The sequence below is a fragment of the Oryctolagus cuniculus genome, chromosome 17 (assembly GCF_051225735.1).
Source record: "Oryctolagus cuniculus isolate XC-2025 breed Fujian yellow rabbit chromosome 17, ASM5122573v1, whole genome shotgun sequence".
Taxonomy (NCBI): Eukaryota; Metazoa; Chordata; class Mammalia; order Lagomorpha; family Leporidae; genus Oryctolagus; species Oryctolagus cuniculus.
Genome location: NC_142883.1, coordinates 40,803,210 through 40,821,718, shown reverse-complemented (window position 1 = coordinate 40,821,718; position 18,509 = coordinate 40,803,210). Strand labels below are relative to the sequence as shown.

The window sequence follows — 18,509 nt, the reverse complement described above, 5'->3', positions numbered from 1 at the left end:
TGCCTGTCAAAAAAAAAAAAAAAAAGAAGAAGAAGAAAGAAAAGAAAAGAACAGAACAGAACATCGGCAGTGGAGTCTGACCAATCTCGAATCCTTACTCTGCTACCTCCCGGTTGTGCGATCTTGTACCTCCCACAAGCCTTGATTTTCTCATCGGTAAAATGGGTTCCATCACACTCACACTGTTTGATTCTGGTAAAGCTGAACGTGACTGTTCATGCGACAGGTGCCCACCTCAAACCCTAGACTGCTGCAGTCCCTCTAGACCCAGGCACCATGACGGAAGCACACTGACCTGCGCGGGACCACCTAGCAGAAACAGAGCAGACTGGCTTTCATCTTTGGCTCAGCGCCTGGCACAGAGGTGGCCCTTAATGTACATCAGGTTGATTGAATCTCTGAGTAGCCCATCTGAGCAAATCACTCAGGAGAAACAAAGCGACTGACACACAATGCAAACAGTCTGGCTTTCCCTCCGGCCCTTCTCAGTCGGGTGGACATTTGATTGATACCTTCCTGACTGGTCACAGTGGCCCCCAAATAGCCACTAACAGAATCAGGCTGACATTGGTCAATTTGGATATCTGCATACCCGAGCAGGGTTTACGTTTGATTCCCTAAACTAATTTCCCTGAAGTCAAATAAACTGGTGGAGGTCTTTTCATGTTCCTTGTGTAAATGTCTATTTAATCACCATCCTGTCTCCAGCACTTCAATAATTTGTACATTTCCCCCTTAATCACCGTTTCAGCTCTGCAAAGAAACGGTTGGCTGAAAAGCGCAAGCCATCTGCACGTTTAAGCCCTCTCTCCCCTGACTGGACTTGAAAGGAGAACTTCTCAGCTAAGTCGCACTGATCATTTGGCTCACGTGCTTGTATGACCAAGGAGGATCCCGCAGTCACATCTGCCCAGCTGGCCAGGACAGTGCTGAGGCTGGACTGCGTATCCCGAGATCCCCCTTCCCCTTACTCATCCAGCTGTGGAAACGGCTTGGACCTCTGCGGTCATGAGGACTTGGGTCTGAACCCCAGCTTTGTCACCTGCTGGCTCTGTGACCTTAGATGGATTACAGACCCTCCCAGAGCTGCAATCCCTCCATGTGGGGATTCTCACAAACCTTTCAGGGTCATTGCAAGGATCGAGGAGGCATGAAACAGACCCAGCCACGGCCTGGCCCATCACAGCTGCCCACAGCTATCTACCCTTGTCCCTCACTCCAAGTGCTCACTGCAAGTAGCCATGATGGACGTAGCTCACATCTGTGGGCTGCTTGCTTGGTGCCAGAAATTGGCCTCAGTACTTTACGTGTAGGGGCTCACTTATTCTCCTTTCTCTAAAGGCAACAGTGGGGTTGTTTTGTTTTGTTTTGTTTGTTTAATTTGAGAGGCAGAGAGAGACATCCCCCACCTACTGGTTCACTCCCTAAATGCCCTCAACAGACCAGGCTGGACCAGGCTGAAGCCCAGAGCCCAGAACTCAATCTGGGTTTCCCACATGGGTGGCAGGGACCCAAGTACTTGAGCCATCACCTGCTGCCTTCCAGGATTTGCATTAGCAGGAAGCCAGCACAGGGAGCAGATATGGGACGCAGGTATTCCAAGTCACATCTTAACCCCTGAGCCAAATGCCTGCCCAAGACGGTATCTTTCTTAACCCCCTAATGCTAGCCATCCTCACAACTACTGGACTGCGTGGCCTCGTACTGTTTTGACAGAATTTGCTGACTGTAAACAATATGTTACCGATAGGACGTCTTGTTTTCTGTTGTTGGCTTGTAGCAGCCAATTTGCTTCATGTGACAAAATGTGATGAGACCAACTGCTGCTTCCTTGGCTTTCCGTACACAGCAATACTTCCCACCTGAACTCAAGGTTCACTCTGCAAAGGTGGGTGGGAAAGGTGGACAGGTCGCACCGATGGAGTGAGGCATGGAGGTGGCAACTGGCGGGAGGTGGATGGTGGCAGGGGCCCAGATCAGACCTCCCTCCATCATCTAACAGCCAATAGTGAAAGGAATCAGAGTTTTTGGTAGCTAAGTTCAGAAACTTCAGTTTGGCCCCCAGGTACCCATCACTCCCAACTTCCCCCACTCCAACACATGCGGCCCCTCCCTCCAGCACTTGAACTGGCCACAGGGCCCAGAAAGCAGGTGTTCAACCCTATGGCGTCATGCTCTGTGCTCCCTTGCTTGCACAGGCTGGGTCCTCTCCACCTTGGAACTCCTACGCTTCCTTCAATTCTCAGCTCTGATGTCACCTCCTCCAGGAAGCCATCCATGATACTTAGTCTGATCTGGGCATAATTCCTCAGCACGCCCGGACTGCGTCTCACAGTCGTTTCCTTCAGCAACCTGGCAAGCTTCTGGAGGACATGCACCAGCCCTTATATCCCTTTATAGGGCCAGCAGCTACATCACGGCTTGGCATAGAGCTGACACCAACAGACAATGGTTAACTGAATGAACAAACCAGGAAATGCATACACCCCCACCTAGGCAAGTGGTCAGAAGATATGATAATTGCATTGATAATCACTAATAACTGCACCGCCAGACGCCAAGGCACTGGCATCTGTGCTGAGGCCCTAGCCACATGTGACAAAGGTGCTGCCCAGCCACATGCCACTCAGGGCACAACTCGAGCAGGACTTCTCGCCTGAGGGGCAAGGTGTCTGCCCAAAGCACACAGCTGGGACAGTGGGCAGGGCCAAGGCTGCGGTCTGCCTGGCGCTGTCACTTCCGCCAGGTTGCCTCCCAGAGAGCACCATTGCTCCTTATTCTTGCAATGGGCCCTGGGCTGGCTTCCGTGCCTCCTCTGAGGCCCCGGTGCCCAGATAGCTTGGCCTCACAGTTCCGCAGGGTGCCCAATTACCGCGAAGGCTGCTTTCCTCTGCCCCCCAGGGACCAGAATGTGCAGAACCGTGGTCCACAGCGGATGCCAGAGAAACAACAGGGGCATTCACAAGTGGGAGCTGCCTTTTCGGACCACTGAGTGATTAACCCCTGCAAAGCTGCAACACACAAAGCAAGGAGCTGTGAATAAACACTCCCCGAATGGGCCTGGAGAATGAGACCCAACAGACAGCCCTCAGCAGGGCCATGCTCTCCCCTGCTGGGTTTGTTTCCAGATCACGACCACGGGGCTTAAGTGGATGTAACATGAGGACAGTTGGCACTGCCCCCCCCCCCCCCAGGTCTCCCCTGGAGTCCCACATCTCACAGCCACACAGCCTTCTTAGGACTTGGGAAGCACAGGTGACTAGGGAGTGCTTGTCAGCCTGCTCCTTACCTGCTCAGAAATTTCGTGGTTCTCAACCCCTTTCACTCTTGTTCCTGAGGATAGTAAGGCCAAGGGTCTTGGTGTGGGGACCCCAGGACAATGGGAAACCTTCAGGGTCCCTGCTGAAGGGCTTCGTCCACCAGACTTCACACGCTGGGGAAGCAGGGGGATCAGACAGGAATTCCTTCCCTAGTCTGTAGGGGGACACAGGTGCAGGTCCATGGGGTGACCACGTGGGGTCTGGCACCACAGCAGGGGAGCAGAGTGACACAAATGGGGGAGGCTCATCTGTGTGCAGGCAGAGCCGGGGGGCAGCCAGGGAAACCCCAGGACCACGTGCAGAAGGCTGAAAAGGCATCCCCCCCACACACAGACAAAGCGGCAGGGAGGGGCACCGGGGCTCAGGGAGCAGGGCTCCAGCTGCTGCAAGCTCTTGCATGGCCGGAGTGCATGAGACATGACAAGAAATAAGGTGGGGGCCGGGCACAGGGCCTGGGGTGCCTGAGCCTGACCCCAGGGACAGCTGAACCCCTAGAGGGTTTTAAGGAGGGACACAGCACACTTTAGAGAGACTCTGCTGGCTGTGGCACAGAGGGGAGCAGGACACAGAGCTGAGGCCGGGGTCTGAAGGCACTGTTTCTGAGGGGCCCAGCACAGCTTCCAGAGGTCTTGCTGCCTTATATGCTTATACACACACACACACACTCACTCACCCAATTAATACAGCATGTACACTACTGTCATCTCCATCACGTGGATTAGGAAAGTTCAGAACAGAGAGGTTAAGTCACTTGTCCAGGGCATACAGCCTGAGGATATGAGCCAGTCAGTAAACCTGAGTGGGAGCTGATGCTTTAGCCATGGTACTAACGTGTCACGCCATCAAAGAAGGCACGGACTGGCAACATGGCTGTGTGGTTAGAGGAAAACATTCCTGATGGGCCTGTCCCATGCTCGGGGCTCCCCCAAGTCAGCAGCTGCCTTCTGCAGATGGAGAGGTGAAGCCCTCAATTCTGAGACCCTTGGGAAAACCCACTGCAGGCGATGTTCCGGGGCTGGGACCTTCCAGGTCAGGGCTGTGGCAGGAAGGCACCAGGGGTCATGTTGACTCTCCAGGAGCCCACAGTTTTGGGCAATGGAGGTAAAACTTTTCCCTGGGTGGGCGGGTGCCTGAGAACTCTTCAGAAACAGAGAGACAAGGCGTGGGGAGGTGAGAGAAGAATGTGTCCAGGAGAAGGACCCGACTCTCCTCCACTCCTCAACTACTGACCCATGCAGCTCATGACCACGCCTGCTGCAGACGACCACAGAGGGGTTAGGCCCTGGCAACACGAGGCCGAGGCGCTGGCTGCCTGGACCACCCAGGTGGCTCCACTTTCCACTCTGCTTGCTCTGAGGATGACGGGACTCCATGGTGGGTGTGAGGAACAAGAGTCCCACCCAGGGTAGACAGAAGAGAGGCCCAGGCTCAGAGAGGAAGGGTTGCAGGTGGCATCTGTGTAATGGATTTTCCATATCCAAAGCTGGACTTGGAACTTGCTGGTCTGGGGCACAGAACAGGTTTTTCAAGTCTCATTTAAAAAATGGAACTGGAACTCAGGGCTAACATAGGCTGTGGCCAGCATCAACAGTGAACACTGCCTGTTGGGTGCAGTGCCCCAACCACCTGTGGAGTTTTAAAGCAACTGTCAGATGTCAGGATTTTGTTCACTGGGTTGTGCCGTACAACTTGGAGCTGAAGTTAGGGCCTGTGAGACCTGGGTATAACCTTGAATGTCAATCTAATTCCAGAGGCTGCTAATTCATGGTCAGCCAAAGAACAATAAAGAACAAAAGGACGTAGCCCTCATGTCTTTGTGGAATTCAGAATTATGCCTGAAGTTCTGGGAGGAGTCACTTAGGAGCATGCTGGTGGCCATTTCCTGCCTGCCAGGGCACTGGGCCACCAGGTGGATTTTCTTTAAAGACCAGCTGCAAAGCTCAGGAAATGAGGACTGAGAAGTGGATAATTCAGGGATACTCTATCCACACGATAACAGCAAAGCCAGCAAGGCAAGACTGCAGCAAGAGCGGCCAGCCTATCCCCATCAACCAATCAGAAGCCTGGCATGACCGGCATCCTGCCTGCCGACACCTGTGGGAACCCTGGCACCTCTTCACCATCCCAGAAATAAAGCTTTCTCAGCGACCAGACCATCAGGTGTGAGGAATCAGGGCTGATAACATCATCAACAGAGCACCACCAAGAAACGCACACGCCCATCTTCCCTGCACTCCTGGCAAAGCTGGGACCCTCCTGAGGGGTGCCCAAAGGTCAGGGGCTGCACAGCCTCGCCCCCTCCCCGGGGGGTCTGGCATCAGAACTCCTCCAGGACAGCTGGGCCAGGCAGTACCTTCTGTCCCACTGTGTCCTCATGCAGCCCCACAGCATGGGGCACCCCGCACAGCAAATGGTTTGCAAATCCGAGCTCAGCTTCTCCTGGCCCTGGCTGTCTGCTCCCACCTCCACGGAGCTCTCTTCCAGACCGGGGGAAGACAGGCCAAGAGGGAAGGGCCCAGTCCTGCCCATCACCGCCCGGCAAGGGCTCAAGGGCTCGGGACTCCAGCGCTTTCACAGGGTCGCAGCTGGGTGCGGCTTCAGAGCGAATGGTCTCAGAGTTCACTCCTAAATTCTCCTAGACTTGAAGTGTCTCGGAATTCCAAAGCCAGGAGCTGCTCAGGGCCGGTCAGCCTGCTTAGGGCTCTGTGCGATCCGCTTGCTCGGCCACTTTGGAAGCGCTCGCTTCCTATTGGCTTCCCCCAAAGGCAGGAAGCCCATGCTGACCACCTCCCCACAGCCCAGACCCACAGAAGTTTGCGTGGAGTCCCGTGGACCCTGGGGTGAGGGCGGGGAGGAGGGGAACTCGTATTCACGGGCAGGATCAACGGCGGCAGGGCGAGTGGGGCCCGGGCTGGCATTGGGCGGAGGTGACTCCACCCCACACCCTCTACCCCCGCGTCTGCAGGCTAAGACCCAGAGGAACCCAGAGCTGCACGAAGCCCTGCCCTCTGCCAGGGGCCTGGCGCCTGGATGGGCCTTCCGGCCTCCGGGGCAGCGGGCAGCCGAGGGGCGCGCGCGCGCGCAGGGCAACTCACGGAGGAGAAGTTGTGCGGGCCGCAGAGCTCGCCGCGGTACTTGCAGGAGAGCAGCATGTCCTCGAGCTGGTGGCCCAGGCGGTCCATGAAGGCAGCGCTGATGCCCTCGAAGTGGCGCGGCGGCAGGAAGAGGCGGAAGTCCGCCAGCTTGCGGAACCACTGGCGGCGCGGCTCGTCGCCCCGCAGCAGCTCGCTGACCAGCGGGCGCGCCGTGCGGTTGGGCAGCAGCAGCCCGAGCCAGTGGCCGGCGTAGTAGAGGTCCCCCTTGGAGAGGCGCGGGAAGCGCAGCGGGTTGTTGTTGCACACGGTGACGGCCGGGAAGGGCAGCTGGCGGCTCCACTCGCGGTGCACCCGCGTGTGCGACGGGAAGCTGAGCCAGTAGAGCAGGCGGTTCGAGGACCAGGACAGCAGCAAGCCGAGCGACGTGCAGAAGGCCAGCACCCAGAGCGCGCGCCGCTGGAACGAGCCCCCAGCCGCCGAGCGTCCGGCGCACATGTGCCGCAGCCCGTGCAGCTTAGCGCGGCTCAGCGACGGCCGCCCCCTGCGGGCGACCCCTGGCCCCTGCAGCGCGCGCTCGCTGCCCCGGCCGCCCCCGGGCTGCCCCGCCGCCGCCACCGCCGCCGGCGCCGGCTCCTCGCGCGCCATGCGGAAGCGTCCCGGGCCGGTGAGCGCGGCCGCGGGCCGCCCGGCTCCGCCGCTCCGGCTCATTCATTCAGCCCGCGGCTGGCGGCAGCGGCGGCGGCCCCGGCCGGGCGGAGCCGCCATGGGAGTCCGCAGCAGCAGCAGTGTAAGCAGCAGCAGCAGCAGCAGCAGGCGCCGTGCGCAGCCCGCGCCAGGGAAGCGTGCGCCCGAAAGGAGCTCCGGTGGCGCGGCATGCCCGCCCGCCCGCCGCCGCCGCCTCCGCGGGCGCCCGCCCGGGACCGAGCGCCGCCCCGGCCCGGCCCTGGCCTCTCCCGAGCGCCTGCCGGGCTGTGGCGGCCCCTGGTCTTCCTGGAGGGTGCCCGACGCCGGGCACTACCTCTGGAGGGACGCCGCCGCCGAGAGCCGCCTCCCCAGTCCCTGGGCGCTGTGCCCGCCTTCCCTCGTCCTGGACCTCGGGGGACCCTGAGCTGAGTCCCCCCAGTCTCGCCTAACCCCAGCTTTTACGCTGGTCCTGGGAGAGGGACCACTCAGCCACCACGCCTGGTGTGGACATTCCCAAGGACCCCACCAGGCTGGCCCGAAGCCCGGCGGTGCTGGGACACGCGAGAGAAGGCGCCAAGGAACGAGCGCCCCCAGAGGCGCGCCGGAGCTCCTGGCGCGGCGGGCGGGGTGGGTGTGTTCGGGGGTGAGTGGTCGCGCTGCCGGCCGCTGCGCTCCGTGCCTCCTCTCTGGGACCCTTCCTTCTCACTGCTCTTGGGTCTGCGCTCGGCCCACACGGCTAAGGCTTTCCCCTGTCCCGCGCCGGAGCCCTGCCATGCACCGGCCCTCACCGGGGGCTGGGGGCTTCTTGGAGCGTCCTGGGGGCTGCTGCGCTCGCTTCCGGGTTCCCTCAGAGCTGCGAGCCGGAGGGAAGTGCCGCTTCTCCCCCTCCTCTCCCGTGTAGGTGCCTCGCGGCTCCGGCAAAGCCTGGCTTCTCCGTCCCCAGTTCTCTGCTCTCGGCGCCGGGCGCCGGGAACTGCGGAGCCCCCGCAACACCTTCTGGGGGTGACCCGGCCCCGCTGCTCCGCGCGCCCTTCTCTCGCGACTCCACGTCCGCGGCGACGGCGGCGGCTGCGCTTCTCTCGCGGTTGCCCGGCCCTCCTAGGGCCCCGGGCGAACTTGGGTAGCGGCCGCGCGAGGCTGGCGCGGCTGAGCTCCAAGCACCTGCTCTTCCGCTGGCTGGCCCCGCGGCTCGGGGCGGGCGGGGCGGCGGCGGCGAGCGCTGTGCGCTCCTGGAGACGCGTTGCTGACGCGCCCCGGCTCCTCCTCGCTGCATTTTAATTCCTGGCCACTGTGGCCGCTGCACACCGAGTGGGAAGCCTCTTGCTGGAGCTGGCGGGGTAGGGGATGCATCCATCGCCCAGATGTGCCCGGGTGTGCGGGCTTGGGGAAGACAGGCGGGGTCGCAGGGACCTTGTGTGCATGTATGCGACCTTGTAGATAAGTGTGGGAGGACCCTCGAGTGTGTGAGGTGGGCTGCAGAGAGAGTGGCTGTGTAGTGTGCACCTCAGAGCGAGTGTGTGAGCGTGTGGCGTGAAGTGTAGTAGAATGCGCTGTGTGAGTGCGTGCGAATGGGCATTTCTGTGAAACTTGAATGTGAGCCTGTGAGTGCTGCCCTTGGCTGTTACACACTGCTCTGAGTGAGAGAGGGTGTCTGGGGGACTGTGTGTGTGTGTGCTGTGCACACGTGTGCATGCACTTCGTGGGTGGCTGATATGAAAGCATGTGGCGTGCGGAAGTGGTATGAGCTTGGTGTGTTTCGCTGTGTGTGGTATGTAAAGGGCCGTGTGTGTTGAGGTGTCAGGAGCAGTTCCTGGGGCCTCTGGCAGGTTGCACTCAGCGGGACAGCCCGCCTGTCTGCCCCCTAGGAACTTCCCCTGTGTGCCCCAGCCCCTTCCCTGGAAATTGTGGCTCAGCCCTGCTCTGGTCAGGCAAGCGCCTCTCTCTGGGACAGGTGGGAGGGAGAAGTGCGACCTTAATGGACAGGTGACAGCATTTCTTCCACTCCTGAAGCTGGGATCCTGCAGCCCACTGGTTGGCTGATGACATCACCTTTCTCTCCTGGGCAGACCCAGGGTCTCCACTACGCCCCAGACCTTTGTGGACACTCTGATTTGGCCTTTTTAATATTCTGCTTGACTTGCTTAGAACAATGCATGAGGTGTGTCGTGTAGGCTAGCTGGCTATCTCAGGTGAGACTGGGGGCCAAGTGCAAGCCCCAGCTCTTTCCGCTGCACCACAGTGCCTTGCAGTTTTGTTCTCTGGTCCAGTCACCCCGAGTGCAGGGCTGGGATCTTGCTCCTGCAGCTATCTGGTGGCACAGAGTGCATGGCAGAGTTCTCCCTGTTTCCCCCCAATAAGGGCCTTCTGAGACCTCCCTGGACATGTAACACCTGGAGCCCCATTACTCCATGGGATAAAAGAATTCCCCAGGCATTTCCCAGAGGTAAGATGTGGGTGGGGAAGGAGACAGTGTCGGGGAATCCAGAGGGTGGGATACCCAGTGGAAAGAAGAGCAGAGTTTCTCCTTTGAGGACAGGGGACTCCGGGAAGGAGATATTTGGAGGTAGGGAGGAATTTCACCCACTTTGTGGGGATGAATTAGTTGGGCCAGATCTGTCCAATAAGCAGCAGGTTTCAAGCAGAAGAGATTCAGTGTTTGGGTAGGCTTCCCACCCGACTGGCCTGGGGTAGGGGGCTTCCCTTCAGTATGGCAACTCCCCTGCATCTGGTCTGTAGAGAAGAGGGACTCCACTCACCCATACACATACATACACAAGTCACACCTACGCACGCAACTACACAGACACATGACACTCAAACACAGTGCACATACAAAATACATGCTATACAGAGCATGCGCACGTGTGCACACACACACATACACACAGGTCTTTCTCATCCAGCTGGAGAGGAAAGCATTGCAGCTGGGCATTGCTGGAATTCTGCCTTGGGTTAGGGTCCTGAGGATGTCTGTGGCTGGCTTTGGAGGGAAGATTAGGCACCTACTGGCTGTACCAGGGGCTTCTACCAATGACTCACACTCCAGGGCTTCCAGGGGTCTTGAGGGTGCCACAATGACTCACGTCCCAGCCAACATGGGGTAACCTTGTGACCTCAGCCCAGTTATTGACGAAGCTGCCAGGACAAGCAGGTGCCATCTTTTAGCCCCCTCGGGAGTGGCATGAAGGTCTGTTTTGTAACATTCTTTCACATGTTTATGTTTCTGATGCTGTTGATGGCGTTTTCTTTCCCAGCACTTTCCCCCTTGAAAGGTACACATGCTAGGTTTGATGGACTGAGTGTCTTCTCTGCCATGGGTTTTCCTAGGAATTCTCCAGGTGGGCAGCTCTTTCAGAGAGGAGAGGTCCCCAGGGCTCATGGCTCAGAAACTCAGAGAAAGATGGGATGTCCAGTGACCTCCAGCAACAACTTATGGCTCTGCTTAGGGCACACGTGTGCAGTGCTCCCTGAGGACCCCTCCCCCCACACACACACTCACACACCCTGCTCTCTGACCAACACTTTGACCAGCTCGGTGAGGTTCTGCTCACTCTTCAGCCCCCAGAATAAGCAGCCGTCCTTGGTAATGATTCATTGCAGTGAGTCTCTGGCAAACTTTTTCCTCCTTTCCCTGTAATCCTCATATGATTCCTCCGTGACAGTCCTGCCGTGGCTGTGTCCAGGCCTTTCTCCTGGGTGGTGAGTCCTTTGAGGACAGGGACCACATCTCATTCCTGTCTGTGTCTCCACCTCTCAGCACAGAGTCCTGGCAAAATGATGGAACGCATGGACACAGAGGAAGAGAAGAAAGAAACGAATATTTCTGTGCCAGGCACTGGATTAAGCACATGTTTTGTGTAACTCCCCACTCTGACCATGCAGGGAGGATAACTTGGTGATCTTTGTACCATTGTTGAACCAAGGCTTGGAGTGCAGGATTTGAACCCAACTCTCACCCATTCCAAAGTCCATGATTTCCTTCTCTCTACCATGCTTCCTTCAAAACTGCTATGATAAATAATAATGCAATAGATCTTCCTAAGTGCCCAAGCCCATTCCAAGGGTTTAGACGAAAAGCAAGCATCAGAAATGTCCTAAGTGTTCAATCTTCAAAATACCCCTGCAAGGTAAATACCATTATTTTCTCTACTTCAGAGAGAAGGATTCCATGCAAAAGAGAGGCTAAGTTACTCTTTCCAAGCCACACAGCTACTAGGCAGGGAGTAGTCTGGTTCCATCCTGTGTGCTCTCAAGTCCCGCTGCACCTGGTTGTCTCAGCCCTCAGACCAACACCAACACAGCATCTCATGTGAAGCAGCCTTCCCATTCTGGCCCACTCCCTCAGCCAGAAAAACAAACACACATTGACCCACATAACCTCTTCATCAAGAAATTAGAATTTAGCATTGTGATTTCCCAATAATAAGCCTTTACGGAAACTTCCCTTTGTTTGTTTATCTCTAGAACACCTGCTGCCCCACACCTGGCATGCCGGCGTTTTGTGTGATGTCTGTGTACAGTGACAGCAAGGCCTTCTGGCTGGCCAGCCGCCCCACATTCTGCAGTGTGACCACGCCATAAATTATAGGCTCTTATCTCCCTCGGAATGGGTTTGTTGGGAGGGGGTGTCAGTTTGAACCAAGGAAATGTTCTGTTTGCCTAACACAATTTTAGGAGCTGTGTTCCTGTTTACCCGTAATCGCTACTGTTCAGGGACTCAGAGCATCTGAGATACCACCCAAGCCTGTTCCTGAGGGAAACTCTTGAGGAACAGTGTGCTGGTTCTATTCTAGAACATCTTGCCTTAGTTAACTCTTCTTCCCTTTACCAAATGGAAATCTATCTTCTTGCAAATTTCTCCCATTCTTCCTAATTTATCCACGGGGAGCCATAAAATATAACTCTGCTCTTCCTTTCACGTGGGCAATCTTCAAATATTCTAGACTCACAGTCCTTCAGTGGTGGAAGGGGCTGTGCCCAGCCACGTCTGTCAGGCGGTCTTTTCTTCTCTAGACGAACTGTTTCTCCTAGATGTCTGCCCTCTGGCTGGGCTCTTAGGTGCTGACGCCCTTACAGGGGAATCACTACCCCGTGAGTGTGAGCTACCAACCTTTTCCCCTTGACCTTGATATTTCTTCTGCTATATTCCTGGCCCCTTATTTGCCCTCTTCCCTCTGGGCTTTGGTGTAGTTGGTGGGGGCGGATGCATAAAGATGGGTTCTTTGGTCCCTGTTTAAGATTCGGAGTTCACAGTCCTTTAGGACTATGCTGCTGATGGTGATGAGGGCTCACACCACTTGTGGTATCGGAGTTTGTTGCAACTATGGGGCATGTGGACTTTTGTGGATCTGCCTGAGAACCTGTCTCTCTCCTTTTCTCCCCCTGCTCTTTGTTTTTCTGGGCTGTCCATGGCTCTCTGTCCCTCTGCCTCTCTCCCCCTCCTCCTCCTCTTATCGCTTTCTCTTCTTTCCCTGCCCTTCATCCTCTGTGCAGCCTTCGCCTGAATCCTAGTGGTCCTCTCTGAAACCTCCTCAGCTTATGCTGCTCGTTGGTGACCTCGGGCCCCAGAGGCGGCCGCAGTGTTCCAGGGCCTGAGCACGTGTCCAGTCATGATGGTGGAAGAGAGAGCCAGGAGGACCTATCTGCTGTAGGTGTGGATTGTTGCACACTCATTTTTTCACACTTGCTCTGCCCTTGCCCTGTGAGCTGGCACTGGAGTTGCTACCCCACCTCGTCTCTGCAAGTGTTTCTGCATCTCTATTGCCTGCCACCTCAATTCATGGTTTTCTTGCACTCATTTCACCTCTGCTGGTTCTTTCTTCCTCTGGGCTCTTTTTTTACAATCACCAGTGCCCTATTAGTCATCCCCATTATGTTTGAATACAAGTTCTTATCACCTCTCTTCCAGCCCCAGGAAATCTCAGGCGTAAGAGATCAAGCAGAGGCCAAGGCTACCAGAAGGACAATCCTGTGCTTGGAAGGACCAGGTCCCAAGAAAGCAGTGGCTCACTCTCACCATGCAGGGACTCAGCTGATGCACTGGGTCCCTGCCTAGTGCAGAACCTGAAAAGTGGGTACTGGCTGCACAACCCAGTTTCACCCCTTCACTTTTGGGGGATGAGGTGAAGGTACAGAGAGAAGAGAGACTTGCTATACCTCACACTGGTTAGTGCTGATACAGGCAGACCCAGAACCCAGGGAACAACTTCTGCCCACCCTATGTTCAGAAATCCCAGTTTGAAAGCAGTGATATATTCAACAGGGTCCAAAACAGACACTGGGGCTTCCAGTAAAATGTCTCTCCATCCCCCACCCATGCCCAGCCACCCAGTTTTCCTCCCTGGGACAACCAATGTCATTGATGTCTGGCATGACCTTTTGGAGGTAGTTTATGGATATGCATATCTGTACACAGTCTTCAAATACCCCCTCCCCACTTTCTTTTTTACATCCAGGTTACATTCAGTGAACACCACTGACTAGAATAATTGTATTTCATGTTCTGCACATCTTTTCTGTGTTTTCAGTGATTTTATGGTTGCCTTCCCTGGCACCTTGTGCCAACTTCCGTTATTTTCCTCAACTTCTCATTGCACATTATCCTGCTCTCCCATCCAGAAAGGACAGTGGGTCCTATGACAAGGTGGTACACAGAGCTTGCCATTGTATTATCAGATTTTCGTTACCTCCTTGCCAGATAGGAGGATAGGTGAGAGCCCTCATGTGAATCATCTCAAACAGCAGATAATACAGATATTTCTGTTTGCCTCTGGAGTGCATGATATAATGCATTTGCATAGAATTTAATTTTCTGGCCATATTTTCCTTTGGGTACTGATAGCACACACACACACACACACACACACACAACCGAGTACCTCAAGCACACACATCATTTGTTATATAAGAAGATGGTCCAAACATGTATCTATTGGCAGACAAATTTAGTTTGGGATTCAGATGTTTCTGTAACTAACGCACAGAGTGGGTAAAACACACCATAGAGAGAACCAGAAGGTGTCAGTGACAAAAGTGGTCTTAATGACTATGCAGTTGAATTAAGGAGAGAAAACTGAGCATGGAACTTAGGGACTTGCCCCTTGTCACTGGAAAGATGTTCTGACGATGGGGATGATGACGTTTGAGAGATGATGTTGATCAGGCACAAGCTATGTGCCAGGCACTGTGTTTAATGAACACTAAATTAACTCATGTAATCCTCACTGCAGCTGATGAGGATCCCAGCTCTTTTACACAGGAGACTGCGGCAGAGACAGGATGGGTACCTTGTCCAGTTGGTGCCTGGTTGACTCTAAACTTGGAGGACTTACTTACGTTGGTTGTAACTGGCTGAAAGCAGTGACTGCAGTGGATATTTACTGAGCACCTAAGGATGCTGGCCACTTCTCTTGGCATTGGGAACACATCTACCCAGATGTGGTCCAGGTCTCAGCTCTCAGTCTGCTGGGGGGCATGGGAAAGAAAATAGTAAATGTGAATATTTTTTCAAAACCTTTAATGGATTCATTTTATTTATTTGAAAAGAAGAGTTGGAGAGAGAGAGAATGTTTTCCATCCACTAGTTCACTTTTCTTTTTTTTAATTTTTATTTGACAGAGTTAGAGAGAGAGAGAGAGAGAGAGAGAGAGAGAAAGGTCTTCCTTCTGTTGGTTCACCACCCAAATGGCTGCTACAGCCGGAGCTACGCTGATCCAAAGCCAGGAGCCAGGTGCTTCCTCCTGGTCTCCTATGCGGATGCAGGGGCCCAAACACTTGGGCCATCCTCTACTGCCCTCCTGGGCCACAGCAGAGAGCTGGATGGGAAGAGGAGCAACCGGGACTAGAACCTGGGTCACATATGGGATGTGGGCGCTGCAGGCAGATGATTAGCCAAGTGAGCCACGGCGCCAGCCCCTGGTTCACTTTTCAAATGGCCTCAACAGCCAGGGCTGGGCCAGGCTGAATCCAGGAGCCTTGAATTCCATCTATGTCTCCCATGTGGGTCCTCTGCTGTCCTCCCCGGCACATTAGGGAGCTGGATTGGAAGTGGAACAGCTGGGATTTGAATTGGCAACCATATGGGATGCTAGAACTGCAAGGAGTTTACCCACTACACCAAAACACCAGACCCATAAATATGAATATTAAATATAAAGGAGTTAGCAACAGGTAATTTTCATGAAACTTGGAATAGTGGTCTATCAGGATGAGTATAATGTGTTGAGGGAACCGGGGCAGGGGGTGGGGTGGGCGGTGTTCTTCTTTGATGGGTCTGAGAGCTATCACCATATAGTCTCTCTTCTTTCTGCTGAAGTTTCCATTCGTTTTCTTTTTTCATGCTAATTTGTGGAGAAGTATGTGACCTCTGTCCCCAGGAGCCAACCTTTGAGCCAGGATCTGAGACAAGCAGAGGTGGCACCACATCACTACACTGGAGACATCCAGATATCCTGTGTCCACGAAGCCCAGCTCTGTGATGTTCACTGCCTCCTCCTATGTGGGTCTCTGAACTCCCATTGGTGTCTTGTTGGCCTGTGACATCCGCTTTCTGAGTTCAGGCCACCACAGTAATTAATCTGTCTCCCTCTACCAGCCACCCTTGCCTATCCTTAATTTTTGTCTGTGTTTGGGCTTAAATACCTGGTCTCGGTTGTAACCTTGGCAGTGGCCATAAAGTCAGCAGAGAAGTGGAGCCGAGCACACCTTTCTACCCAATTTGCTGTCCCATAAACATAACAAAACTCTCATTAAAATAGTTAAGCCTAATAACCCTCTGCAGCAGTAACCATCTACTCATATTACAAAAAAGGCATAGAGTTAAAATAGGATTTAATGAAATATAAAACTCCAGGTACAATTAGGCATTTTATTCACAATCCCTTGACTACTGCTGTGATTATTCTTGGTCATGACTTCATCCTACCCTGTGTCTCACCCCCGCTTTGGGGAGCGCTAACCAACCAGCCAGAACCTGTCTTGCAGACAGACCCTCTGTGGTGGCTCCACGATTTAAAGCCAGGTTGGTTTGTCAGGAGCCTCCATTCAGCCTGGCTGCTCCCCCTCCCAGCCACAGTTTTCCTCTCTGTCAGCCACTAGCGGTTTGTTTACTCTCTTTCCCTTATAAAAATCCTGGCCAAACACCTCGGGGGTTTCTACTCTGAGTTTATCTTCCCTGTCCACCCACAGCAGGAGCAGAAAGGGAGAGATTTAGTAGATTTCTGCAGGGGTGTGGACCTGCATGATTATCCAAGGAGAAGAAAGGAAGACAAGGGGAGAAGAGGGGCGAGAAGGGGAAGGGAGGGGAGGGAAATTGCACAAAGGACCAATCAGGCACCTCCCAGGTGCTGTGATGTCACCAGATAATGTGTCTTCATGACAGCTTTCTCGGGTGGGTCGTGGCATCACCATTTTCTAGAGACACAGACTCTTGAAGCGTAAGTTAAACCACAGCAGATATCATGGCAGAATGCAGCCATTCACGGAGCGCTTCCTACTGTCAGGCAGTGGGCAAGTCTCGTTCTCCAGGTGAAGCAAGTGAGGCTCAGAGAGGTGATGTTCCTTGCCAAGTGTCACAAAGAGTAGGCCTCCAGGGTGGCAGAGCCAGGACTCCAGCCCAGGTATCACTCCAATGTGTCGGTAATTGTTAGAAAAGCAGAAACCCAGGGGTCTAGAGAGAGACAGAACAGACCAAGCGGGTGGCAGCACAGTTCTGGGTTTTGTGAAACCCCGTGGAGGAGGCGGAGGAGGTGAAAGCCCAACTTGCTGGGGCTTGAAGCCAGGCTCTCAGTAGCTGCTGTGGCTCTGAGAGCTGGGTTCTTCCCAGCCCTGCTGTGACGCTGCCAGGGCAGAGCTGAAGCTAGACAAGCCCGATTGTGGGGAAGTAGCTCAGGGTGCAAGTGCCGGACTGGATTAAGCAGACTATAGAAGGCCACACACATTCCCCTCTCAGCATCCAGATGGCGTTATATGCTAAGAGCCACCACATGGCACAAGGAGGAACTTTACAAACCACAAGTCTACAACCTCCCTCTTTCATCTCCCTCCTTCTACCTTTCTTGCTTCTCCTCTTCCTTTTTCTTTTCTTCTTTCACTCCCTTCTTCATTCTCTCTTTCCCTCTCTCCATCTTTCTCCCCTCTGTCCCTCCCTCCCTTCTTCTCTTCCTTCCTTCTCCCCTCCTCCCTTTCTTCCCCCTTTCTCTTTCCTTTCTCCTTCTCAACTCCTCCTCCCTTCCCTCCCTCCCTCCCCTCCTCCTTTTCTTCCATCTTCTCTCCCTCCTTCCCTCCCTCCCTGTCTCCCTCCTTCCTCCCTTCCTTCCTTCTTACAGCCTTGCTTTGTCCTTTTCAATCAATACTTCCTTAGCCCGACAGTGCTTCAGTTGACTCACTCAATATTTCTCAGCAGCCTACAGCACTAACACATAACATTAGATTCAAAACAGCTTTCTGAACACTCCTGGAGTTAGAAAGGCTAGTTCATAAGCTTGGGAGTCGTAAGAGCTTTGAAACAGCTCACACCCTTTGAACTGGTAATTCCTTATCCTGGAAGAGTTCCCTGAAGAAACTCAAAAGTAAAGAAAAAGTGCAAAGTTGTTCATAATGGGGATTTTCATAATGGAAAGAAAATAACAAATTACAACCAGCTTACCCACCCAGCAATCAGGGAATGGCCAAGCAACAAAGATACTATATCACTGGAAAATTATGCCTAGAAAAACTCATGACAGGATGCCAGTGTTTAGCATTGGATATAAAAAGTACAGAGTAAAACAGATTTCAGTGTTGGGGTGGGAATTTGGGGCAGTGGTTAAGATGCCTGCACCCCCATTTCAGAGTGCTGGGTTTGAGTTCCTGCTCCACTTCTGATTCCAGCTTCCTGCTAATGCACACCCTGGGAGGCAGCAGGTGATGGGCTCAAGCATTGCAGTGCCTGCCATCCATCTGGAAGATCTGAATTGAGTTCTTGGCTCAATTCAGACTGTCCCAGTTCTGGCTCTTGTAGGTATTTGGGGAACAAGCCAGCACTGGGGATGTCTCCCTGACTCTCTGCCTTTTAAATAAATACAATAAATAAGTAAAGACTTTTTTAAAAAGATCATAATCCAAGCAGCACATCTGTGGGGAGCAACTGTGAGCAACTCGGACTAGACTAAGTTACTGGAATTAAGACTTATTCTATGCATCTGCTTTCCCACAATATGGCGCTGAGAAGGGAAACAGCTTCTACACAGCTGCCTCCAGTTCAACCAATAAACTGTGGGACCTGCTCCTGATTGGAGGAGAGCAGCGTACTCGGCGTGTGGGTAGCAGAGTTGGGATTGGTGGAAGAGGACTATAAAGGAGGAGAGAGACGGCATGCACTAGGAACATCTATGGGGAACATCTAGCTGAAGGAACACCCGTGCAGCCCCCG

General features: G+C 54.2%; 1 protein-coding gene across 2 annotated transcripts in view; it reads right to left on the bottom strand.

The window, feature by feature from the left end:
- The window catches only part of ASIC2 (acid sensing ion channel subunit 2), a 1,136,817-nt gene that overhangs the window by 295,654 nt on the left and 822,654 nt on the right, over window positions 1-18,509 (bottom strand). The window contains exon 1 of one of the 2 annotated variants that reach the window (XM_017349088.4): window positions 6,416-7,262. The exons of the other annotated variant lie outside the window; for it this stretch is intronic. Within the exon in view, the coding sequence (XP_017204577.2) occupies window positions 6,416-7,123 (708 nt within the window). The 5' untranslated portion in view covers window positions 7,124-7,262. Of the gene's footprint in view, window positions 1-6,415; window positions 7,263-18,509 lie in introns of those variants that run through there. 2 annotated transcript variants of the gene reach the window in all.